The sequence below is a fragment of the Elephas maximus genome, chromosome 7 (genome assembly GCF_024166365.1).
Source record: "Elephas maximus indicus isolate mEleMax1 chromosome 7, mEleMax1 primary haplotype, whole genome shotgun sequence".
In the NCBI taxonomy this organism is placed as follows: domain Eukaryota; kingdom Metazoa; phylum Chordata; class Mammalia; order Proboscidea; family Elephantidae; genus Elephas; species Elephas maximus.
Genome location: NC_064825.1, coordinates 18,723,325 through 18,736,342, shown reverse-complemented (window position 1 = coordinate 18,736,342; position 13,018 = coordinate 18,723,325). Strand labels below are relative to the sequence as shown.

Here is a 13,018-nt window from a genome sequence, read left to right as displayed (position 1 = left end):
AAGTCAAGTTGGAAAGAACAGTAGCAGGAAAATGAGATGGTGTCCTGCCATGAGTTAAAAAGGACTTATGTTAGAAAGGTGGTAGAAAAGTGGAAAATAAAGGTATTTCGTGGAGAAATAGATAAAGAAAATGAAAAAAGCAAAAAATCAAAAGTTGACATTTGAGTTTTGATGATTAAGGCAATTGTGGTGACTTAAAAAGAAAAAAAGGAACATAATGAAAGGGTACAGGTTGGCAAGATATTGCTAACTTTAATTGGGGATTCCAAGTTCAGGTGATAAATATCCAAGCAGAAATATATAAAAACAATTTGACCAAAGATGAGGTGAGAAGTCAAGGTTATAGAAAGAGATTTGAAAGTGATGATTATGTATATTGTTGCTTAATTTTATGTGTACTTCTGTCTTTCCAGCTAGATTATAATATCCTCAAGAACAGTCTTATATATACAGATATAGATAAGATATAGATAGATAGATCTTATATATACACATATTCCTAATAGTGCTTAGCTCAGTGCTATGCATGCTGGAGGCACTCAGTAAATACTTTGTGTGGAGAAATGCCACTGACATAAGTGAATGCTTCTCAGAGGATATAAGCTTGACCTTCTGAAGCTTAACAGTTGAGGGAGATACTCATTAGAGACAAACATCAGGAAGGAATTACAGATAGAGGGAGTAAGTAGTGTGTAAAAAAAAAAAAAAATTTTTTTTATTTTTTTTTTAAATAGCCATGGAGGCATGGTATGTTAAGAAGGCTGCAAGTAGTTCAATTTGGCTTGAATATACAGTAAAAAAAAAAACGGAGTTGTGGGTAGATAGGTTGGAAAGGAAGCTGGGAGCTGAATCATGAAGACCACTGTTAAGTAGTTTATCCTGAAAACAATTATTGAAAGATTTGAATATTTTAGAAATATCATTGCCATATGGTGATGAAAATTTTGGCAACAAATATTGGTAATGGTTATACAACATGATTGATGTAATTGGTGTCACTGATTTTACACAAGGAAAATGTTGAATTGGCAAATGTTATATAACCAAAACCAGATCAAACTCATTGCTGTCAAGTCAGTTCCGACCCATAGAGACCCGATAGGACAGATTAGAACTGCCCCACAAGGTTTCCAAGGAGCAGCTGGTGGATTCGAACTGCCAACCTTTTGGTTAGCAGCCAAGCTCTTGTCCAGTGTGCCACCAGGGCTCCTTGTGTTATATATATGACAAAAATAAAAAAGGATCTCTGGCACAAATAATTAAGCAGAAAGGTTGGCGGTTCAAACTCATCCAGAGGTCCCTCAAAAGACCTGGCGATCTGCTTCTGAAAGGTCAAAGCCTTGAAAGGCCTTATGGAGGACAGTTCTCCTTTGACCCACATGGGTTGCTAAGAGATGAAATCAACTCAACAACTAACAACAACAAAAAGAAAGAAAGAAGTATCATTACCAGAATTAGAAAGAGTAGGGTAAGAGTAAAGGTAGGAAAACCAGGTAAGGTTGTACTATAGTGCTTAATGAAAATGATAAGTTCTTGAGATCTACAAAGGAAGTAGAATCCACATGATTTGGTGACTGACAGTGATTAGAAGGAGGAGTCAAGGATGACTTCAAAGATTGGGTTTGTCCAATGAATGAATGGTTGAAACCATTTATCAAAATGGGGCAGGGGTAGGATTAGTAGAGTGAATACTTGAAATGAGATGATAAATTGTGAGTTTCAGACACTTTGGGAATATTCAGAAGCAAATTTCTTGTGGTGAGAATTCTGGGTCATAAATATAGATATGACAATCAGCAGTGAATGCATGAGGTTAAAGCCATGGCACAGTGACCACCAGTGGTGGTCTTGGGTTCAGCTAAACAAGCTCCCATGACTACAAAAGGCCATGTTTGGTTTCATTTAGAAGGATACAGGACAGAAAACACCACATGTAAAGCAACATTCTTCAATAGGAGGAATCTTCACGGCAGGCCACAAAACAGTTCAATAGCTGGTCATCTTTGCCATCCCTCCCCTCCACCCAACACCCCACAAGTCTCAACTCAGGTGTAAATAAACCAGATTACATGGGTGGGTATATAGCCACCTTGGATTAGAAACCCCATGTTTCAAACAGGAAAAACGGTTTGTAATGGTTTCATATGAATAGCTTCCAGGTCCATGCAAGAGACATGCCCAGTTACAAGAATCACACACTCAGAGAAATCCACAGCTAGGGCTTCCTGCCATGTACCTGTAGTTTATTCAGGTTCTCTCAGTTTACCAATCAAGCATCATTTTTACCATTATCAATGTGCCTGTAACACATCCTACTAATAATCTAGAACAGCTCTAGAAAATTAACTCAAAGTCAAATTTGTCCATATCTGTCTCACACGCAGATATAGATAAGATCATTCAGAGAATATAAATGAGTACAGAGTGTATGGGTAAAGTAAGAAAAGAAAAAGGCCACATAATAAACTCTCAAAAATTCTGGCATAGACTCCACATGAGCCCAAGGGAATTAGTTGGTGCCCGACTACCGCCACCAATCACTCTGACAGGGATCACGATACAGAGTCTCGGACAAAGCGGGAGAAAATTGTAGAACAAAATTCAGACTCACAAAAAAAGACCAGACTTACTGGTCTGACAGAGACTGGAGGAGCTCCTGAAACTGTGGCCCCCAGACATGCTGCTAATTCAGAACCGAAGCCACTCCCTAAGCCCACTTTTCAGACAAAGATTAGACAGCGTGTGAGGAACATGCTTGCTAGTTCGATCAAATATACACGACCAAATGGGCAGTTCCTGCCCAAAAGCAAGACAAGAGGGCAGGAAGAGACAGGAAAACCAGACAAATGACATGGGGAATCTGGGGTAGAAAGGGGGAGAGTGCTATCACATTGCGGAGCTTGCAACCAATGTCACAAAACAATATGTGTATAAATTTTTTAATGAGAAACTAGAGCTGTAAACTTTCACCTAAAGCACAATAAATTAAAAAAAAAAAATCTGGCATATAAAGGAAAGACAATGAAAGAGGAGTTCATTGAAAGAGCCTAAGAAGGAATAATCAGAGAAGCAGGACAACAGCTACACCTTTGGAAGAGTAGAGGAGACAGATGGACAGATAGGCAGGGGATGGTGATGGCAGGTGGGAGAAGCAGTTGGGTAGCTAGGAAAAATTTGGGAATGGTGGGATAGCAATGTGGATGATGTGGAAACCAAGGGACATAAATCAGGAAGGATGGTCGAGAAGGGTCTAATTTTGCAATTTTTAAGTCTATTACTTAATCATTAGCAAAAGCAGCGTATTAAAGTAGTAGATGTGGAAGCCAGATAGCAGTGAGCTAAGGAACAAATAGAAGTTGGAGCAGTGAAGGCAATGTAATTTTAGAGTACTGTATGGAAAAGACTGAAATAAAAGGGAAGGGGACAGATAATTAGAGGGGATCTTCAGGTCCAGAAGAAATTTAGGCCAATTAAAAAAAAAAAAATCTAAACCATTTTAGTATAGCAGTAATGTACATTTTTGTATACAGGTTTTCTTCACGTTCAGCTTTCTTTTTCTGTTATCAGTTGTTATTCTTTATGTTATCAGATATTTTCAACGATAAAATGCCTTTGAACTATGAATGAAAACATCGTCACTTTTCATATTCAACAGCGTGCAGTCACAATGTCTTAGGGGAGATAGTGTCAGAACAACTTTGATTTCCTAATAGCAAACACATATAGTTACAGAAAATCTGTGCTAGGATTATTAAGTAAGATATATCATTTTTGTTTGATAAGAAATGGTTTTCATTCTGCATTAGAACATGGTTCTTATGTTATTGTAATATACTATTATGACTATGATGACTTTATATATATATATACATATGGGTATATATATGTATATACACATATAAATGTTATGTATCTGGAAAATAACATATTTATACAATTTGTAGAGAGAACACTACAGTTTACTTATTAAAAAGTTGGACTTCTCTCCACAGGTAACTTACAGTGTCACAGAATATATGTGAAAGTGCTTTGTAAACTATAAAATGCTACACAAATATGAGCTACAGGAATATTAAGTATCACGTGTTAGATTGGTGGAACAATTTATGTGTATTATTTATTGCAAATATAATTCAGCTACAAATAGAGATAAGCTATTATCACATTGAAAATATATTTTCAGTGGAATAAAAACCTGAGACATGTTAAGAAATAAAGTAATGCCAAGAAACAGGAATTTCCAAGAAAATGGAGGTATATGACTACTCAGGAAAGCTTGCTCTAATGTGGAAAATATTAGTGGTAGATAAAAATAATTTAAGATGGTGGTAATACAGTAAGCTAAAGGAGCAAATGCTGAATAAAAAAAGCAGAGCACATTCAATACTTAAGTCTCAAGAAAAATCAGAGAGTATGTCCTTATGAGAATAGAAACTGCTTCAGGAAATAGTGAGATTATAAGAATATTAATAAGGGACTAAAAGTAAAAACATAAGAACTAATTAGGCTTCTATCACAACCAAACCCTTATCACAAAGATGATATACTTGACCCTTCCGATAGCTGCAGGATGAAAGAGGCTGAATTCTCTCCCATATTAAATTCTTAATCTCTAAAATGATATTGTTAGATATCTATCTCCAATATCCATGTATTTGTGGTCAGACAGTTGATCCTGAGCCACATGCTACCCCGAGAAATCTGGCTAGAGCTTAGCAGTGGTCTGTTTGACCGCTATTTGCCCTTTGTGTAAGTGCTTTAAACTAGATTTTCCAGCCCATATTCATGTATCTTTATGACTAACCAACTTTCTGAGAGGTGAAAATATTCTAAGTATAATGAATGAGAAAAGGAGAACTTGAATAAGCTATGTACATTTCTCAGCCCATGTGAGAGGACACTGGTTGATCAGAGGAGGATCATGCATGGATCCTAAGGACAGAAAATAACATGAATCAAAAGTCTAGAGGCAGCCCAACAAGCCAAAAAACAAACATCTTAATAAGGCTGTCTCTCTACCTGCCTGTCCAAATGCTTTTCCACCTGTGCAGATCCATTCCTGCCTGTCCAGCTATCTCCACACCTGATCCCTACTTACCTGATCCCTATTTACCTGATCAGCTGTCTCCTTCATGGGCCCCACTGCTATCCCACCATTCCCAAATTCTTCCTAGCTACCCAACTGTTTCTCCCACCCACCAGCAACATACCCTGCCTATCCACCCATCTGTCCCCTCTACTCTTCCAAAGACCTTTTTACCAGCCCCATTACTGTCCTATCCAATCAAGTATCTTCCTCGTCCTCCAGCACCAGTCACTTCCAGCTTTTCTAGCAGCTTTCCTCGTCTACCAGCCCCAATTTCTTCTGGCCCACCTGGCCACCTACCTACCCCACCCCAAAGTTCTCCAGTCATTCCTGTTCTTGACTCACAGAACAAGTTATTTTATAAAACTTTCAGACCCAAACATTTCCTTCCAGCCCAGAGTTCTACCCCAGCCACTCTAATGCCTGCCCTTGTTCGTCGTTCCCTTCCAGCTCAACTGGTTCTTTCCCCAACCCCTTTGGAAACGCTCCCTGTTTTGAAACCTTCCTGTTTATCCAGTCATCCCCCTCATCAACCGGTCCCCACTCTTTCTTATATCACTCCGTGGCATGAACATCCTTCTGCTAGCTTGGATCCCTTCCAGTCAGTCCAGCAATCTATTTCACAAGCTACAACATTGTCAAATCTACCCCAGGCCCTTGTAGACCATCCACCTGGCTCAGTCCTTTCCCATTCACCTCACTGTCATTCTCCTTCCACTTCCACATCTTCCCCATCTATACTTTTTTCTTTATCATCCATTCTTTCCTCTCCCTCATCTTCCTCTTCTACATCTCCATCCTTACCTCCGTCATCTATCCCTCTTCTTTCCTCTCCTGTGCATTCCCCTTCTCCACGTTTGCCTCCAACTTATTTAGATTTTCCCTCTCCAATTTCCCCTGTTTCTTCTTCCTTTATGATTTCCTCCTCCTTTCCCCCCATGCTTCATTCTCCTTCTATTTCTACCTCCCCATCTTCTTTTATTCCTATCCATCCCTTCAATCCTCCTCACTGGGGGAAGAAATTAGAGAAGAGAAGAGAAGAAAGTGGAGTAGAGAAGAAAGGAATAGAGAAGAAAAAGTTGAGAGACGACAACTTTAAAGGTAAATAAATTGAGTTTATTAGATATTTTGTAGATTTAGCAATATTTTATTTGGGAAGGGTGATTGACTAAATATGTAAGAGTAGTAAAGTATAAAAGGAAGAGAGAGAAACATACTCTCAATGTTCAGGAGCTTGTGTTAAATACCTTCTTGCTTTCCATAATCTCCTTGTGGCCACAAAGGGATAGTCAGGAATCTAGTAATTATTGACCTTAACTATTCCAGTCTGTCCATATAAAGATATATATGGATATTGGAGATAGGTACATGTCACATATGACCATGTGTCACCTTCAAAACGTGTTCATCCTTGTTGAACTGGAATAAAGTCCCTTGGGATTTACAATAATAGCCCTATTGCAAGAGGCAGTTAGCTATATGATATACCTCATCCCCACCTCACCCCGCAAAAAAGTCTCCCCTTGCTCGTTGCTTTTTACTTTGAAACCTATACTTGTGCTGAAATTTGATATGTTGTATATTTCCAGAAGATACAAAACTCTAGCAGATAATGATGTCATGCACTGATACATTTTGGGAGGACACTTTCACACATGAAAAGTAGAGTCTATATTAAAGGTACCTGTTCAATAACATGAAAACCATGATTATATTCCTGAAACAACTGAAAACAAATATGTATACTCTCCTACATGGAGTAAGATCAAAGTTTCCAAACCTAGTTAAGTAGAATGGAAAATCCTGCCTATCCTTACAAACAATTTTCATGTTTTCCATTCACTTGAAACTTTAACCAACTTAGGGTTCTAGGAATACCTGACGGGCGTGACATCAACACAGAATTAAGAGTAATACAGCATATTATTATCCAGATAGGAATGCTTTTAAAGAACTGAAGACTGACTCCGCATACCTATAGGAATAACTTCTATCCTATCCCAAATTGTAGGAGAATAGGATTTAATAATCAAAGCCAGGAATAATTGGGCATTCCTACATGAAGGCGGAGTTCTTTATTGACACTGTAGTCCCACAACCATATTTTTCTACTATTGACTGCATGAAATTCCCATTCTAATATGTTTATACATTTCTCCAATATCCTTATATGTGATTATCTGGACACACACACACTGACACATGTAACACATATGTGCCATTTATATACTTATATAAAGAAGTCAGTTTTATTTAAATGTACTAAATGTATTTTATTTCTGGTTCACAGAGCTATAGACTCTGCCCTGCCTTCAGCATTGTCAAACCGTGATCAGAAGCATCAGACACACCTCTCATCCAAAGTCGGTTGTGATAAAGAAATGAAGGAAAACAGCAGGGCAAACTTGGCCACTAACAAAGACGCATTCCGGCTTAAACTGGAAGAAACTCAGAAACTCCTAGAAGACCAGCATTTAAGCAGTTTACAAGTATGAGACTATAAATGTGTTGTTAATCTTTTAATTTCTAGTAATAATTGTCTCTTTTTTGCAGTATTCTCTGCTAAGGAAATGTATGTTATTAACTGAGACTAGGAAAGAGAGAGTGTGGATGAATCAGCACAAATTCATCACAGATACTGGAAAAATAATTTCTTTTTCCTTACCTTTTATCCATTTTTCCCTCTGTTTCTTCTCTTTTTCTTTTTCTCTCTCTCTTCTATGAATGTCATTTTCTGAAAAAGATGAAATCTATTTGAAAATACAATGTAATATAAATACCCTTGTTCAAAACTGGATTATAAGAACAGCCTGGAAATTATAATGCATTGTATTAGATTCTTTATGGAGATATGGCACAAATAGCTGGAGACAGTGTTTCCAGTCTGCCCCTACTAGGACATTTACTTTGTTATTTTCTCACAAATGAATATGGATTCCAGCTGATTCTCCTACATGCTCATGCATCTTATTTTTCACGAATAATTGCACACATTTATGAGACTCTTAATAGGCCAATATCAAGATTAAATTCATAACTTTGGCATGATTCATACAACTAAGCAATAGTGGCAAGGCTAAGAAAGCAAAGCAGCAGAGCTGCTGACAGTGATGAAGTGCCTTCCTACCATAAACAGCTATAAATGAAATAACGTTTTAGACATTAGACAACAAGCAGTACAGGGTATGACCTTGAAGAAAGAGAAACTAGTGAGGTGAGTCTTGTGATCACCTATGCTTCCTTATATGGAGGTACTTTCTGGACAAAAAAATCTACAAATAATCCAACTGCCTATCAAAAAAAAAAAAACCACTCTCTCAAAGGAAACCACAAAACTTAGATGCTCAATAACAAAATGTTCACAATGTTCAGTATCCAATCAAAACTTAGTAGACATGTAAAGAAGCAAGAAAATATGACCTATAATCAGGAAAAAAAATTAGTCAATAGAATCAGACACAGAAATGACGGAGATGATGGAATTAACAAAGAATTTAAAACTGTTTTTATAAATATTTTCAAGGAATTAAATGAAAAATGAATATAATGAGGAAAAACATTAAAAAGAACCAAATGGACCTTCCAGATATGGAAAATATAATATCTGAAATTTTACTAAATAGGCTTAATAGTACAGTCATTTAAAAAGAAAAGATCTCCTGGACAGAGCTGGAGAAAAATATAGAACAAAATTCTGACTTACGAAAAAAGACCAGACTTACTGGCCTGACAGAGACTGGAGAAACCCCAAGAGTATGGCCCCCTGACACCCTTTTAGTTCAGTAATGAAGTCACTCCTGAGGTTCACCCTTCATCCAAAGTAAGATAAAAAGAAAAGAGCAGTGGATTGAAAACATAAAATAGAAATTACCATACCAAAGTGCTGGGAGAAAAAAGACTGGAAAAAATAATGAACAGAGCCTTCACTACCAGTGAAAGAATGTCAAATAGTCTAACATATATTTAATTAAAATACCACAAAGGAGGGAAGAAGTATTCAAAGAAACAGCAGATGAAAATGTATCACATTTGATGAAAACTATAAAGCCACAGATTTAAGAAGCTCAACAAACTCCAAGCAAGTACACGCATATGTGCGTGCACACATACATACACATAAAATACCAGTATTCATCAAAATCAAATTAAGCCAGAGGAAAAAACAGCACCTGACTTTCAGATAAAGATCGGCATTTCTTAATGATAAAAGGATCAAGAAGATATAAAAATCCTAAATATGTATGAACCTGTTAAGAAAAAAAAAAAAAAATTTTTTTGAGAGCTTCAAAATACGTGAAGCAAAAACTAACGGCACTGAAAGGAGAAATAGACAAATGTACAAAGATGGTTGAAAATTTCACACTGTTCTGTCAGTTAATTGATATATTAAATAAGGATAAACAAGATTTATACAAGTCTACCAAATTGAAAAGTATCCAACTAGACCAAACTGAAATTTGTGGAGCAATTCCTCAAAACTACAGAATACTCATTCTTTTTAAATGCACAAAGAATTCACCAAGGAAAATCATATGCTGGAACATAAAATAAGAATCAGTAAATTTAAAATCACTGAAATGAGAGAATGTCCTCTGATGGCAACAGAATTACATTAGAAATTATTAACAGAACAATACCTTAAAAATCACCAAATATTTGGAGTTTAAACAACACACTTACAAAACCATGGAACAAAAAGGAAATGGCAGGGGGATTTGAAAAATATATTAAATCAAATTATAAAGAAAACAAAACATCAACATTTGTGGGAAGTATGTTTATTTGAAAATTTAAAATAATTTAAATATTAATAATCTAAGGTTCCCCATTAAGAAATTAGAAATGAGCCAGTTAAACACAAAATAAGTAGAAAGAAGGAACTAATAAAAAAATTGCAAGTATAAAACATGAAATGGAATAAAGGACAAATAATTGGAAAAAAGATCAATGAAATCAAAAGCTAGTTTTTGAAAATGATTAATAAAATTGATAAACATCTAGCAAGGCCAATTAGAAAAAAGACACAGTACCAAAAAAGGGAAAAGCACTGCTGTTCCTACCAATATTAGAAGAGTAGTAAGAGAATATTATGAAAAAATGAGGCCAGTAAATTGGACAACTTAACTGAAGTGGGCAAATTCCTTGAAAGATGTAAACTACCAAATTTTACTATAGAAGAAATAAAAATCCTGAATAACCCATAGGTATTAAATAAACTGAATTTGTAATTTAGAGCTTTTTTTACAAAGAAAAATCTTAGGACAGGATGGCATCAGTATAGAATTCTATCAAACATTTAGAAAGAAATACCAATCTTACACAAACTTTTTCTGAAAACAGAGAAGAAATTACTTCCCAACTCATTTTATGAGATCAGCATTACGCTGATACCAATACCAGACAAAGATGACCAGTAAAGAAAATTACAGACCAATATCCTTCACATGAAAAAATGAAAAAATCTTTAAGAAAGCATTAGCAAATAGAATCCAGTGATATATAAAAAGGTTAATACATCATGACCACATGGGATTTATCTCAGGAATGCAAGGTTGGTTTAACATTTGAAATATAATCAGTATAATTAACCATATTAATAGAAAAAAAGAGAAAAATCACATGATTATCTCAATAGATAAAACAGAAAAAGCATTTCCAATACTCAGTACACATTCATGTTTTAAAATGCTCAGCCAACTCAGAATTGAAGTTCAGCTGCAAAACATCATACCTAATAGTAAACTATTGAGCAGTTTATCTCTAAGATTAGGAACCATCCAAGCTATCTACAGCAACAGCAGATTAGTGGTTTTTAGTGTTGGATAGAGACTAACTGTATACAAAGAGGCATGAAAGAGCTTTTGGCACGTGGAAAGCTTCTGTATATTGTTTTATATAGTAATTACGGAAGCCCTGGTGGTGCAGTGGGTAAGAGCTAGGCTGCTAACCAAAAGGTTGGCAGTTCAAATCCACTGGCTGCTCCTTGGAAACCCTATGGGACAGTTCTGCTCTGTCCTATAGGGTCCCTATGAGTCGGAGTCAACTCGACAGCAACTCAAAAAACTCAGTGCCGTCGACAGCAACAGGTTTTTTTTTTTTTTAATAGTGGTTATAAGCCAATAATTTGTGAAATCTCGATGAACTATACACTTAATATGGGTGCATTTTATTGTATATAAAATATATCTCAATAAAGTTTATTTAAAAAGTAAAAAATGAAAAACAAAGTATGTTAAGTCTAGTACAGTTTATGTAAGTAACAGAGTAAAACTTAAGCAGATCATATAGTGTTTCATTGTTTACCAGTAGGAAAAATTCTGAAAAAAATAGTATAGTGAAATTAGAAGTAGCTGAAGTCCTTTTGAGGTACTTTGGGAGATGGGGCCATTATAGAACCTATGCAAACAAAAATGTTAGAGCCATGGATATCATTACTTGTATCTGTTGTTAGCTGCCATTGAGTCAGCTCTCACTTATAACAGAACAAAACATTGTCTAGTCCTGCACCATCCTCATGATTGTTGGTAAACTTACATCTAGAAGGACCATTTAACCAGAATTGCTATATCTCAGGTGATATAACCTCAAAGAAAGCCCTCCAGGACTTATTTAATATTATTGATGGAAACATCTCAGTTCCACGAACAAGCATTGAAGTAGCTGAGCTTCATTTTGTTCTCTTGATTGGGATGAGTGACCATCACTTTAAGAAGAGACACACTGACCAATTATGTGATAAGCAGGGAATAAATACTGGTAATGCCAAACTCTCATGAGTCATTTTTAAAACTTTTTTCATAATAATATGTCAATAAGCATTAACTATGCAAACTATTTTTATTTGGGAATGTATTTTCTTAACCTTCTTGGTTCACTTTCTGGGCTAGAAAAATATTTTTATTTAATACTAGAATATTTAAATTTTCTTAAAATTTGTGATAAATCTTAAGGGCCACTAACTTTCTTCAAGTCCATTCAACTTTCTGACTAGATTTATAATTTAAATCATATTGAAATTTATTTTTATATATGTCATAGATTAATTCATCCTAGATACATGTGAGGAAGTAGAAATATTTTAAAGTCTTTATCATATTTTGAAGTGATGAAATTTCATTAAAGACTGATGAGTTCCATGGAAATTTTGGTGAGATAGTAATGAGAATGCCTATAGAATTTGTGAAAATTATTACTCTGCTAAATCTCTATAAAGCATACATTAAAATCAATAGGTACCAACCCTATATCTAGTTATCAACTCTAAATCCACACTAGAATCACCTGGAGGAATTGAAAAATAATAATAATACCAACACATGGACCCCATCTAAGAAAAATTAAGTCAGTGGGACCTAAGCACTGATATTTTTACAAAGTTCCTTATGTGATTCTAATATACGGCCAGAGTTGAGACCCTCTACCATAGACAGTGAATTTAACTTTTATAAAAAGATGTATTCCCAATGCAGAAGAAGTTTACCGTAAATGAAATAAACCCCAAAACCAAGCCTGTTGTCATCGAGTCAGTTCCAACTCACAGCCATCCCGTAGGACAGAGTACAACTGCCCCATAGTTTCCAAGGAGCACCTGGCAGATTCAAACTGCTGACCCTTTGGTTACCAGCCGTAGCACTTAACCACTGTGGCACCAGGGCTTCCAAATAACAATAATAAAATTATTTTCTAAACTATAACTGTGGTTAGAATAACTGGGTACTTTAAGAGTTGAAATTAAGGCAAATACATTTAAGTCTGTTAACTCCTCATTTTTCATCCTGCGCACTGCTCTAGGGATATAGATTGTTTACATGCCTATTGTCCTAACTGAAAATATTCTACAAGTTTATAGTCATATTACTGTGTTTTATATACCAAGGAGAACTGAGCTCAGTAACATGGTATGTTGAACCATTAATTTTGGCATTTAAAAAT

The 13,018-nt window shown here is 35.7% G+C and overlaps 1 protein-coding gene across 4 annotated transcripts in view; it reads left to right on the top strand.

Annotated features, from left to right (window-relative positions):
- The window catches only part of CEP126 (centrosomal protein 126), an 84,191-nt gene that overhangs the window by 30,989 nt on the left and 40,184 nt on the right, over positions 1-13,018 (top strand). For 3 of the 4 annotated variants that reach the window (XM_049889881.1, XM_049889884.1, XM_049889882.1), the window contains one exon: positions 7,377-7,575. In XM_049889881.1, the coding sequence (XP_049745838.1) occupies positions 7,377-7,575 (199 nt within the window). Of the gene's footprint in view, positions 1-5,536; positions 6,188-7,376; positions 7,576-13,018 lie in introns of all 4 variants that reach the window. The other variant, XM_049889883.1, reaches the window with a different exon arrangement.